Raw genomic sequence first — 14,110 nt, 5'->3', positions numbered from 1 at the left:
TATAAACAATCAGAAAATGACTATGACTAAAATTTTGTAAAATCGCCTGTTTTTTATTGATTGTTAACTTATTAAATTTAATAAGGGTAATTAAGTGTATCTTTTATCGTGGGTAGATAAAAATAGACCAAAATCAACCATTAGTCATCAAAGGTAAAATTTAACTTTAGAAAAAAAAAATCAATAACAAACTTCAAAAACAGACAACCCCACCCCAATAAAAAACAACTCTGGAAAAAGAAATCTAGGTCAAGTTGTTATAAAGTATGAATAAATAGATCATACAATTAATATGCTAGACAGGGGCGAGTTCTTTTTTCTCCGTTGAATTAATGTTATACCTGCACTGCAGGGGGAAAACAACTTTTTATAAAAGCGTTGTAGCAAGAATTTCTAGAACTGAGTAGGGAACATTTATATTAAATTAAAAGAAAAAAATCATTATTATTTTGCGAAAAGATAATATTGTACAAAAAGAAAACAAATGATACAGCTCAAGATGTGGGGCTATATTTACGAAAATTTGTCTCGCATGTTCGCTGTCGGAAATATACTGCAAGGTATTAAGGTGAAATTGGTAATAAAAAATATTATATTGCTGAAGATATGGGGTTGTATTTGTGAAAATGTTGTATAAAATTTGTCTGTCATGCACTGTCATAAATGTACTGCAAGAAAAAAGCTCAAAATGCCAAAACGTTGTGGAAACTACAGCAAGCAATTTAGGAAACTTTAAAATTAAAAAGGTGTAAAATAAAGATAACAATCAAATTGCTGAAGACGACAGGTTCTATTTGTGAAAATACTATATACAATTTGTCTGGCGTCCCCTGGCGAGAAATATACTGCTGCAAAAAGGGCAATAATGTCAAAAGGATGTGGCATCTGCAGCAATCAATTAGAGAACTTTAAGGTAAAAAATGGTAAGAAAAAAATATGATATGATGAAAATGTGGGGTTGTATTTATGAAAACTTGTCTGGTATGTTACCTATGATGGATGTAATGCAGCAAAAAAAAAGTTAATAATGCCCAAATGTAGCAACCACTTTTTTAGGTACAATGATGTGAAAATTATGTAAAATATAGAAAAATATCATCATAGTCTCGTGGTGTATTTATGAAAGTATTACATCTAATTTGTAATGTCTACTGAGATGAATGAATATACTGCAGTAAGCAATTTAGCGAACTTGAAGGTGATAAATGGTGAAAGAAAAAAAATTAAATGATTCTACATTATATGGAGGGGTTTATTAATGAAAATTTTGCATCAGATCTGTCATTGTTCACTGTGATGAATGCACTAAAGGGGAAAAAATCATCAGTATTTAGTCAAATTGGGAGGGAAATAAATATAATAAAAACTGGACAAATAAAATTCTAGGCAAATTCGGCCACGTTATGTATACGCCAGCATGAATACATGATCCTTAGAAATTTAGCTTATTTTCTAGGTTAAAATTTAAAACTTCTGAATGTCTGGTGAGGTTGGTGTAAATTTGTACAATCGAGTGTTATGTATGTTTAGTCAGGTCATTTCAGTGTAAAATTTGTCTCAACGCTTTTGAAAGTAATCCGTGTTTCTTTACCGATAGAATTTTAAAAGCCAGTAAATTTTAAATTTCAGGATATATAAACAGTTAACGTTTTATAAAAGAATAGCTTTTTAAAAAATGTGTAGGCTTATAGTGTATTGAAAGTTTATATATGTCCCTGTTAAAAAGTCGGTTATTTTTTCGTGGGAATTTTTTTGTAACATTTTATTTATTTATTTTTTTAGTAACAAATCCTTTTTATTATTTCTTAATGATAAGAGCTGGAGGACGAGGACAAAGCTTTAACAGGTCAAAGGTTAAGTTCAAGACTCTCAGTAACGAGTGGCAGGTGGATCGAGTTTGTGTACGTCGTTTAATTTACACTTTACACTTTACACTTTAAGCTTTACAGATGGATCCGTCACGTAACAGAGCCCGGGAGTCGGTTAAAACAATTAGCCCGGGGAGGGATCGATGTCGAAAATGTTCCGGGACAGACGGAAGAGAAAAAAATTGGCATTTTCTTATAATGGATTTTTAAGGGAATAATTTATTTTAAAAAAAAGACCAAGAAGGTGGAAAAGTAGAAAAAATTTAACCACTTGAGAGAATGACAAATAAACACAAGATTCACGCCGAGGGGTGTTTCGTCATAGGCTTTAAAAATGGGGATTGCAAAAAAAAAAGCAAACAAGTAGAGATAAGGATGTTTTTAATTAAAAAAAAAGAAAAAAAATATTTTAAAAAAAACTTACGTCCCCAGTAGTTCTTTGAGGTTATACTTTTCCTCGAGAGTGTGGGATTTCTCCTTGTCGGCGTCCTTGCCATCCTTCTTGGACTTTTTAGCAGCGTCCTTTTTCCCGAAGAGTGGCATTTTTGTGACGGACAAGTAAAGAGAAAAAAGAACTCCTAAAACGCCAACTTCACATACAGTAGGGGTGATAAAAAAAACAAAAAACAAAAAAAAACAATGACAGTTAGGATGATTTTGTCATGACAGTAAGGTCTCTCGACGTTGGGTATAATCTACTCGTCTTTCTAATCAGTGTTGGGCATGCTCGCAACCTCTTCGAAAAAAGACGTTTAACGATTATGGGAAGAACATGGCGCGTTGAGAACGAGTTTGAGTCTCCTTCGTCTGCCCGTCGAAACTGAAACCTGGAACCTGGTTGCTCGGGCCTTGGGCTCGCGGTGGCCTGGCGACGGCGACGGCGCTCCCTACTCCGCCACCGGACTCGCTTCCCTCCATCTACGAATTTGTATTTTGTCACTTAGCGAAACCCGACGGCCCCATCTAGCCATGTAGTCGTGTCTCTTCCCGTAACGGTCCCACGTGCGATAAACATTAATTAACCTAGAACGACGAATAGCGGAATTCCTTTTCAGTTCCTCACTGAAGAAGACCACCCCAAATTATAGACTATTTGAGGTGACAGGCATTGGCGAATCATAGCTGAAGTCATTAGTAAGAAAACTGGCAAAAACGACTAGGAAAAAAAGGGTGCAGATAATAGTTGATGGATAAGGCAGCCTCTAGTTTGCAGGATAGAAAGTCAACCTACAGAACATTCCGCCATTTCCGAGGAAATGTAAAATTTCTTCTTTTGGTTTTGCAGGATAGACATTATTGGTTTTTTGGCTTTTTTTAATACCCACAGTTGTGGATGAAATGCTGAAAAGCGTCGCAGAAACTATCACATATTTCAAAAGTCATTACTGGCTACACACCACTAAAAGTATAAAAACTATTTGTAGTTGGTTACATACATTGACAAATCGTAAGGGAAGTCATTAGAAAGAAAACTGGCAAAACAACTAGAGAAAAAAGTGGAAGATGATAATTGATGAACAAGACAGTCTCTAGTTTGCAGGATAGCAAATGGACCCATATAACAGTCTGAATTCTAAAATATCTCAATGAGGTCTGCAGGATGATGAAGATTAGCCGTTTTGAGATTAGTTTTGGCTCATTCAGCTTTTTTATGAAACTCAGTTATCGGTGAAATGCAACTCAGAGGTCATTACATATATCAAATAAATAAAAAGGATTTGGTTGAACTGCTACTGTTGATGAAACATCTCTGATAGATCAAAACTGTGATGATAGGTAGGCTAAAAATGCTCAGAAAGGACCACGTAAAGCTTAGGAGAATGCTTCATTGATCAAGGAAATGCAATCATTCCAAACAGTAAACAATATCCAAGATAAGAGGACAAGTACAAAGAGCATACCAACAGAAGCCTGTGCAGATGTTGTCAGGAAAAGAAGAAACAGTAGAACTTGTCTTCTGATGGTGCAAAAGCAGGATCAGAATCCTACTCCTGGGAGAGGAAAAGCCAAGGACAGAGCCATGCGAAAAAATTCATCAAAGTACCATCACAAAAACTAACGTCAAAACTACTAAACTTAGAACGTGTAAGTACTAGAATGATACAACTTATACTGGGCACTGAAGAGTTGAGAAACATATGTGCAAACTCGGAGCAGCAAACGCTTGTGCAGATATTGATAGGAAGCAAGAAACAAATCTTTGGGATCTCATAAAAAAGTGCATAAAATGCAGAGCTTAACAATAATGGAGATTGCACAATAGACCAAGGTCGTAAAGTGATCATTTTAACCTTAATCAGAAACTCGAAAAAAGACTTGTAGTGGCAAAGGATTCCAAGTTACATAATTTTTTTTCATTTCTCCGGGCTCGTCATAAGATCAGACAGACAAGAAGCCCTCCAAAACCTGGGAAAACACAACCTGACATAAAGGAGTTCTGGATAGTGAATAAGCAGACAATTGGCCAGAGGTGCAAGACTTAAAAGCCCAGAACCTATTCCTATATTTAAAGATATCAAGATCAAACACAGACACCCCATCTTAGATAGGTCCACAAAAAATAAATGGAAACGTAGACGAAATCCAGAGGTTCAAAATTCAGCACACTGTCCTCCTCGTGTAGAAATGTGTAGTATTTAGTGACCATTAATTAATGATTATTTGGAGGTCATGAAATGCCATCTTGTGTGACATAGGTGTAGAAAAACATCTTTAAAATCTTTATTTAGATCATCTTCAGGGCCTGACATTTACACTTTTAGTGAGTACAAATATTTGCATAAATGTGTGGTGTTTAGTGACCATTAGGCAATGATTATTTGGAGATCGTGAGATGAGATCTGGTGTGAAGTAGGTTTTAGAAAAACATTTTCTTTATTGTGCCAACGTTTCCATCTTTATTGAGATCATCTTCAGGGCCTGGGATTTATAAACATTGTTTAAATTTTACAAATACATGTAGTATTTTAGATTTTAAAAAATGAATTTATACAATGCTAGAAAATTTTAGATTAAAAAAAAGGAATTTATACAATGCTAGAAAATTTTAGATTCAATCAAAGTATTTGTGCTCACTCAAAGTGTTTGTTTTCCATGTAGATGTGTCATTTTTGTGTGTCATGTTGAGTGCCAGTGAGATATTGCTTTCAACATGACACTCATTAACATTATGTTTATACTCTATAAATAGGTATTTAATAATTGTGTTTAGTTTAATCTCTTGCAAATGTATAACTTAAGTTTTAAATTATTCATATGGATAAATTTGTATTTTTTTAATTCAAAATGTATTCTATTTTGGGCATCAGCCCGTTTAAATAAATAAATAACCGGATTTTCCGTACATCAGATGGACCGGACAGACAGCATGGATCTGTGTGGTAGTTCGTTTTTGGATTTCGCTCCAAAACTCTTTTGTCGGATCGATTCTTTTGATCGATATCTATTACGTTCGTTCACCGATCTCGTTCAGATTCTCCTTCGCCCGATTCCCCGGTTTCGTTCGACGCGGATGGTGGGATCGTTTTGAATAGGAAATAATCTTCCATAACGGCCAGAACCGTCGAAAATCGAAATATGGCCAAGATATTCGAACAGGAGCTGCCAGGCGAAGGATCCGTTCTTGTGGCTGTCGCTTTCAACGTGCACGGCACTCGGATGGCTACCAGCACCTCTGACAGAGCCGTCAAGGTATTTTCAAAAAATGACAACTAATATTTGATTTTTTCCAACGTTTTAGTTAAGATTTTTAGCTAAAAGAAAACTCCGGTCTATTGGTAGTAGTCTATTAAAATCTTTCTATTATTGCCTTGGCTAAAGAATACATATTTTTCAAGTACACCCCAGACTACATGGTATTGGCATCTTTTATATTGAAAAACAGAGATAAATGGGACTCTGTTCCTAAGAAATTAAACTTAAAAGGGCGCACAGATAGACTCCTCTACCTTCAACATAAAGCTGGTCTGGGAATGCCTAGCATATCACTTAAATGAAATCTAGTAACTCTGATGTGGGCGCCAGGACATGAGGGATTGAGGGCAGGTTGTCAAACTAGCAAAAAAGAAACTGCTCGCACACCCTTCGAGTCAGAACTGCAAATCAGCATTTGCAGTTTTGTCATGAAAAAACAGAGATATGGGAACATATCCTGTATGACTAGTGCATTAGCCCGGAAATGTAACAGCCTTTTCAGAAAGGTAATACTAACCCTAGGGAAATTAGTGAAGAGCAACTCTTGAAAGTACTTAACTATTTTAGTAGTACTCTTTCTTGGGTATGAAAATAATGAAGAGTCAATTCCATGAGAAGATCTTTTAGGTCGCACTAAAAGACTAAAGTCATCTGTGATCCCAAGGAAAAGAAAATGATATACATCTTTCAAATACTTTGCCCAACCAGCATTTTTTCCACTTAAGGTTGGACTTCTGAAAAAGTATTATATTCTCAGATGATTGTAAGTTTAAAATTTTTGAATAAATTGTGAGTTTTCCTCCTGTGTTTTCCAAAACCTGGTGGAACAATACCCCAGGCATGAGGCACACAAAGAGATGTGTAACGGCAACAGAGCCAGCATTCTGATTGGACTCCTGTCAGGGCTCTGCCGCCTAAGAAAGCACATACACTGGATATGTGTACAGAGGGAAGAAACACTGTGCAGATACCCAGGAAGAAGAGGTGACCTCAGAACACATTTTATGCAGATTCTTGCAACTACGAGAGGAAAAAAGATCCTACGCTAAGGAGCTGCTGGCAAAGCTATGGAGATTGACTAAAAACCTGAAGCTGACCAGTGAGTTGTAAAAAAGAGGAGCACAATAGATCTACTCAAGTTGGGGTGCAGAAGGCCTCGTGTCTGTCTCTTTTATCCATATCCCTCTTGTGGTCTGTAGGGTGATAAACCTATTGTTTGATAGTTACCTATCTTGATTTTTGTTGGTTCAGACGCATTTCGGCATTTCACCATCCTCATGTTTGGATGGCAAAATGCCGAAAGGTGTCTGAACTAACAATAATTAGCAAGGTTAGGCAGACCAAAATGATAGGTAACTATCAAACAATATTTGTGAGTAAGTTTAACATCAACAGAATTGATCCTTTGAAAGTTGTTTTGATTCAATTTAGTGCATTGGTGTGTATAAAAACACTTTGTTCCAACAAAACAACTAAAACAGCCAGAATAATCGAAGAATGGTTCGATTATCATCAAAAATTTACCCAACACTCCACAGTCATCTGATATAAAATCCAAATGAAAATTGATGAGCCATGGTTGAGAGAAAAATTCGAATATTTAAATGTTCCTCAAGCATGAAATTACACCTTATGTGACCATACCTTGTACAATCGTTGTCAAAAAATGCTATATTATTACAAAGGGTTTTCACACAAAATATTTAAAAAAGGTTAAAAAAAGTGAATTGTCATTTTTTGTATTTTAATATAATGCCTAATTATTTTTTTTAACAAGTAATAACACAGAACGTATTATTGAATAGTTCTCATCCAAAGAAGGCTTTAGTTACAAAATAAATATTAATAAAACTGTAAAAAGGGACTGCCTGGTTAACAAATAAATAAAGAGGCATGGGGTGAAATAGTCAATTTCAACACCACAAGATCTGACATTTGCTTTATGAATTCTGAAATTCCACAGGGGTGCGTCTTACGTTCACTTCTATTTGCCATGTACATAAATGAATATGTCTGTTCTGCTTATACTTCCCTTTCATTCCACCTATAGAATGTCAGTTATCTGCATTAATATTTCTGCATTCTCAGCGCAAAACTGAATTAATCAAATTTTAGCAGAATAAGTGGATATTCCAGTAAGTCTTTAGGCTTGACTGACAGTATGATTGATTTGAGAATGCAAAAGGGAAAAAAGTTACAACAAAAATTGAATTTGTACCAAAGATCTAAACATTAAAATTTCTAAAAAGTTGTGTTGTTTAACTTTATGTATTTGCTAGTTTTGGTGAGGGTTCTTTAACCAAGAGTGTACTGGATCTTGAACCTCTGGATTTCGTCTACGTTTCCTTTTATTTTTTGTGAACCTATTCTGAGATGGCGATGTCTGTGTTTAATATTAATATCTATGTAACCCATTGGGCCTATTGTAATATTAAAAAGTAAATTAAACTTTGAAATTAAATAATTAAATTCTTAACATAATTAACAAAAAATGCAGAAAAGGGGAAAATTACTTTCTGTGAGGAGAAATGCTTCACTCACCTTTACAATTCGCTCTTGCAGGATTATGCCCATCAGTCCGCTCCAAGGCCTTAGCGTTTTTCATCAGGAATGATGAGGACAATGCAGTGGACACTTTGGCTGTGAAACATAGACCGCACTTCTCGAGAGGTGATTTTCTCGTGTTGAAAATAAAAGGAGAAATACTTCTTTGAGAGGAGAAAGACATTGACTAACTGTTAGATATTAACAACATCAAGGCGCACTGGCCAGAGAAAAATAATTTACTCCCCAAAAGCGGACTGTATCATGTTCTTAACACAGCCTGTTGGCGAGCTTCTCATCCAGTGAGCCAATCAGAGGTCAGAGGGCTTAAAATAAGGAGAACAGATTTGAATATTAATAAGAATTTTCATTGACTAATTTTTAATAAGAAAATAAAATTAATTGTGCTTCAGCATCAACATTATCTTTAAGTATAGGTGTGTAGGTTCTGGGCTTATAAGTCTTGCACCTTATGAGGATTTGTTGTCAGTGCAAGCAGTGGAAGAGAGGGAGACTAAAGTCATCAGAGATCCCGGAGAAAAAAAAATGCATCTTTCAAATCTTTTACTCCTACAAGCCTTTATTCAAGTTCAGTTAATCTATAATTTTCTCTTAGTGGTCATAATTGACTATATTAATTATTCTTTTTATATAAGATTTTTGGTTGAGATGAAAAATTAGTACCACGAGCAGGATTTGAACCCATGACCTTCAGCTTAATATGCCGCTGCTCTAACCACTTAAGCTATTGTGACTTCTGAAGGACCACTTTATGACCTTGCGCTACCAATATTGATCGATTGTGCAATTTCCATTATTGTTTAGAGCTCTTCGTTAAGCTTAAGCCTTTTGTTATCAGATCCCAAAGATTTGATTCTTGCTTCCTATCAATATCTGCACAAGCTTCTGCTCCTCCGAGTTGCACATATGCCTCTCGACTCTAATGCCCAGTCAGCAGTCCTGTCATTCTACTCCTTACACGCCCTAGGTTTAGTAGTTCTGACATTAGTTTTTTTATGATGGTACTTTGATGAACTTTTTTGCATGTCTCTGTCCTTGACCTTCCCTCTCCCAGGAGCAGGATTCTTCTGCGTTAGCACCATCAGAAGACAGGTTCTGCTGTTTCTTATTCTTCCTGACAATATCTGCTCAGGCTTCTGCTAAGTCTACATACACTTCCAGAGTCTGAAGTATCTAGTCAGGAGTCCTAATATCATTTGTAATATTTGTAGTTCTGCTATTAATTTCTGTCACACAATTTTTTTTTTCATGTTACAATTCCATATGCCACTTTTGTTAATAATGATTTCAGCTATGATTTATCAATGCTTGTCACTACAAAGAGACCTTATATTTCAGGTAATTTGCTGGTAATGCCCTTTTACTTGTCCTCTTAATCTTGGATATTGCCTATTGTTTGGAATGATTGCATTTTGTGAAAATAGTGGCCAAAGTATGCAAATGATGAGTGGTTATGCTTCTTCTGATTTTACTTTTCTTGTTTCCTTGATTCAGTACTCAAAAAACATTCTCCTAAGATATACTTGGTCTTTTCTGAACAATTTTAGTTTGCCTGTCCTCACTGTTTTGGTCTCAAAGTTGTTCAGCTTTACACCATCACTGCTACTAGTTCAACAATGTCCATTTTATTGGTGGTCTCACGAGTTTAAAAAATTATAACAAATGACCAAGGTAAGAGTTCATGGAGAAGAAATCTGAAAATTTCTCAATGTTTCCAGACCATCCTATGGGTTTGTTTGTCATCCTGCAAACTAGTGTCTGACTTATCCATCAACTGTCATCTGCCAACTTTTTTCCTAGTCATTTGTATAAATTTTCTTACTGATGAAATCAGCATATAATTAGTTCATTACACCCTTTTAGGTTCACAATGGGTTCTCCAAATTTTGTTCCTTAGTTGTCCCAATCCAGCTTCGTTAACCATTATTAGACCAATATAACCATTATTTTGTAAGACTATTCCACTAGTTTATATCATGGTCTAATCTTTGTTAATATTTTAGATTTGGGATTATGATGGTTCAGAATCAAAGCCATGGAAAAGTGTAGCTGTTTGGAAAGATGCGTATGGCACTGTATCCCATTTGTCCTGGGGACATCCACAAATAGGCCAATTCCTTGCAATGTCCTGCTGTGACAGAAGAATCATTATTTGCAAAGAAATGTGTAATGTATTTTTTTAATTGTTATTAATTAAAGTTTATTGATAATTAATTAACAAAACATAAATAATTACGTTTTTTAAAATATTTTTTAGCTTCCAAGTCTAATTCTATATATTTAGAGCTCCAATCGTGGAAAAATGTATTTACAATTGTTTTACCACATTTCCCGGCTACAGATATACAGTTTTCACCTATTGAAATGGGCTTGATATTAGCTGTAAGCACAACAGATGGAAAAATATGGCTGTATAGTGCGCCTTCAGACAATCTGTATAATTGGGAAATGGTTCAATCGGTTTATATTCCTTTCAAATGTACAAAGTTAATATGGAATCCTTCATATAAAAGGTACTATTTTAAGAATTCTAATAATAATTAACTTTAAATTAAGCTCAAAGCTTTAAAATTGTTAGATATAATTGAAAGTAGCTATTAAAAAAAGTTACTTGTAAGAAATTATCAACAATACAATCAATTCCTTCAAAAAGTAAGGAATAGTTTATGACATTGATTCGAATTCATGAAACTTTTCTTAAATGTAACAATTTTTATTGTTTAATCATTTCTAGAGAAAAACTCCCGAAAAATAGATCTATTATTAAAGTACATCAAGAACAAAAGAAACGCCCACTTCCTAGAGATTATATAAGGAACGCTTTGAGAATAGGAAGACCAACAAGGTAAATAAATTATACAGACATTATCTCACAGGACAAAGGATTTTGTGGTGATACTATTCGAAAAATATTAGACATGTGTCAGAGCATTCTTGCCAATGGCCCCCAGGAGCTAAAAATATTATTGTTGTTTTAGCATAATTCAAGTAACATTTTAAAAATATGGCTTTTTGCCATTTTTGTGTGTATGTATTATATATATATTTTTTTTAGTTTTACGCACCCTTTAATACAAATTTTGATAGCATATAAAAAATACACATTTTTAGAGTCTATTAGCATGTGGTAATTTTTTTTTCTCAATATCCGTAATTCTGCGTAAAAATTAATAACTCCAAACTCCACTAGATTTTAACCAAATTCAACAGTATTACATCCGTTGTAAAGCTGAATATCTCCTCTTTTAGACTATTTCAACAATGTTTAAATTTTAAGTCATCACAAATGAGAAAAAAAGACAAAAAAATGAAAAAGGTGTTTTTCTACCTATATTACCTCTTTCTTGAGCCCTCCTCATGGCTTCAACAAATTAAGAGAAAACAATTTTTTAATTTTTTTTTTTAATTTTATTTTTATTTATTTTTTAGAACAGCATATGATCCTAATGAGCTACCCAAAATGCCATTCGTCCCCACTGACAACGACCAATATATTTTAATGTAAGTAAAATTTATTTCATTTATTCACATGATCCTATTTACAATTACATAAAGTAATTATTACAATTTGTGTAAAATTGTTAGGCTATTCTAATTTTTGAAATCATTACTAAATTAGTTCGTAAGATTATATTCATAAATCTTTCATTTGCATCATACTGGCAGATGAAGTCAGAAGATGTAACACTAGTAACTGGCAACATGTAATAAAATTTAAAAAAAAAAAACCCCTAGATTGCTTGTACCGTCCTTTTTTAACAGGCTTTGTTACTAAGCGATATCGTACCCAAGAGCAAGTTATACTACACGAAGTGACTTGACAGCTTTGAATTCAGCCAGGTATATAATGTAAAAAATGATGCAGTACATATTTTACCCCGATTTGAATCATAAGAAACCTGGTTATCTCAACATTGTCATATTTTTGTTGTTTCATGTAATAACACTTGAGAATATTTGTTTCAGCCCGCAACATCAAATGTTAGCTGCTATATCTGATGAACCTTCCAAAAATGGCAAAGGCCTAATTAGTTTTGTTCAGTACTTCCCGGCAGCAAAACAGTGGTACCCTTTGTCTGTGAAATTCGATGGAAAAGAGCCAGTTTATGATCTTTCTTTCATACCGAGGCTAAATAGGTGTTACGATATGTTTCTTGTCGCAAGTGGTCAAATTCATCTTTACACACTGTTTCAAATTTTGTAAGCCATTCTTTCTAATTGTTAATCTGTACACACCTTATTATTCTATAATGTATCATTTAGAAATAAGAATGGCGTCGTTCGCTACCAACTCAATTTAATCAACACATTCGCCAATGAAAAGGAGGGAATATTTAAAGTTAGCTGGGACCTCATTGGTAGTTCTGTTTTCTCGGCTGGAACCGACAAAAGTATACGCCTCTGGCGAGAAAGTGAGTATCTTATTTTCTCATTATAAAATGTGTAAAGCGCTATTTTATTGGACGGCGTTATTTCAGATGAGAAACACAAATTCATTAATACAGCTGTAGTGACACCATCATAAGGCCAGCTCAAGAAAAGTTAAATTTAAACTTAATTATTTTTTACTGTGTAAAATATATAAGGCCGGCTCAAGAAAAGTTAAATTTAAACAATTATTTTTTACTGTGTAAAATATTTAATATGCAAAACTTTTATTTTTTTATTATTACATTTTGTAATTAATCATATATCATCATTGTCATTTTCAACTCTAGTTTTATCTTTTTGCAGAAAGCTATTTGCATTTTGTTAAATAAAAAATGATAAAATGCGATTATATATTTTTATTATACATTTGCCCCATAACAATGTTCATTCTTCAATCTCACCACGTCTTGCTATTAATAAGATAAACAATTTTTAAATCAACTCATAATAAAATTACAAAAGTGTCAAATATTTTCTATTGCATTATTATTTATATTCCTATCTGGAGATCAACTATGCTGTAGGACTGACTTCACAGGAACAGACAACCTGCTAATAATATCTCAGTTGTATCAATAACAACTAAATAAATATGGATGGTTCATTATTCTTACAACCTGTATAAAACCCAATTTAGGTTCAAGAACACAATTAGAACCGACTACTTAGGCCATAAGCCCAAGTAAAACTATATTAGTTAAAGCAATCATTAAAAAACTTGTAAATCTAATTTTATGTTTTTGGGCTGGATATACGATTTCTAGTTTTTTGCGTTACTGGGTTGTCTTTATATAATGATTTAGTCTAGGGTGGGTTTGGTTAAGTAAGCTTAAGCTTAGTACGCACTGAGATTCTTTGAATCGATTCATGTTGCAGGGCAGAGTCGGGGCTGCGTAGATTCATTGTTGCAATGCAGCCCCGACTCTGCTCCGCGACAAAGAACCATGTCCAGACCAAGATTCAGTTCACATTCATCAGTGCCTGCGAAAATGACGGAGGAATTAGCTCTCAGGAATTTCCCTTGCTCTTTTTTGCATTGTACGTAGTGGATCCAATTGGAAGTGCATTAAAATACTGTCCTTTTAAAGAGTGCATTTTTTTTCAATTTCGGCGATGGAAAAACTGAATTTTTGGGTTAAACTGTTCAATGTTTGGCTTTTCAAGTCCCGATTACTGTATTCCATGAACGAATCCCACAAACACCGATGGGAATGCATGTATTCAATAAACTGTAAAGTCAACTCGGTACTCCACAACATACCTTTATACAAGACAGTATCAAAATCTTCAAGAAAACACTAGAATGTCAACTAAACAAATGAAGCAAGAGTGCTTGTTCCAATTCACGTCCGCACTGGCAAATGTTGCGCAACATTGAGTCAAAGAATCCCACATCGGATGGGATTCAAAAGAGTTCGAAAATGCTAGCCCGCAACACACCAGATTCATTGCAACAATGAGTCGGGGCAGGCCCGGACTCAGGCTAGACGCAGCTGAGACTCTCCGGAGATTCAAAGAGTCGCCTCAAAGAATCCCAGTGCATACTAGGCCTT

General features: G+C 34.5%; 2 protein-coding genes across 3 annotated transcripts in view; one reads left to right on the top strand and one right to left on the bottom strand.

Moving 5' to 3' along the window:
* LOC106666893 (calcium/calmodulin-dependent protein kinase type 1) overlaps window positions 1-2,740 on the bottom strand; it is a 36,157-nt gene extending 33,417 nt beyond the window's left edge. The window contains exon 1 of the mRNA XM_014394419.2: window positions 2,293-2,740. Within this exon, the coding sequence (XP_014249905.1) occupies window positions 2,293-2,411 (119 nt within the window). The 5' untranslated portion in view covers window positions 2,412-2,740. The remainder of the gene's footprint in view (window positions 1-2,292) is intronic.
* LOC106666892 (nucleoporin SEH1-like) lies at window positions 1,794-12,903 on the top strand. 2 transcript variants are annotated; one of them, XM_014394417.2, is made up of 8 exons: window positions 1,794-1,901; window positions 10,130-10,292; window positions 10,384-10,639; window positions 10,861-10,971; window positions 11,556-11,627; window positions 12,093-12,326; window positions 12,390-12,538; window positions 12,605-12,903. In XM_014394417.2, exons 1-8 carry the CDS (start codon window positions 1,809-1,811, stop codon window positions 12,649-12,651), a joined length of 1,125 nt encoding a protein of 374 aa, XP_014249903.1. In that variant the 5' UTR covers window positions 1,794-1,808; the 3' UTR covers window positions 12,652-12,903. The 2 variants fall into 2 exon arrangements, with proteins under 2 accessions (XP_014249903.1, XP_014249904.1); XM_014394418.2 differs by lacking the exon at window positions 1,794-1,901 and adding an exon at window positions 5,316-5,558.
* The last annotated feature ends 1,207 nt before the right edge of the window (window positions 12,904-14,110 follow it).

This window comes from Cimex lectularius, unplaced genomic scaffold, assembly GCF_000648675.2.
Source record: "Cimex lectularius strain Harlan isolate CLEC.00 unplaced genomic scaffold, Clec_2.1 scaffold115, whole genome shotgun sequence".
Lineage (NCBI taxonomy): Eukaryota > Metazoa > Arthropoda > Insecta > Hemiptera > Cimicidae > Cimex > Cimex lectularius.
Note: the sequence above shows the minus strand (reverse complement) of the source record. Positions and strands in the feature narration are given on the sequence as shown.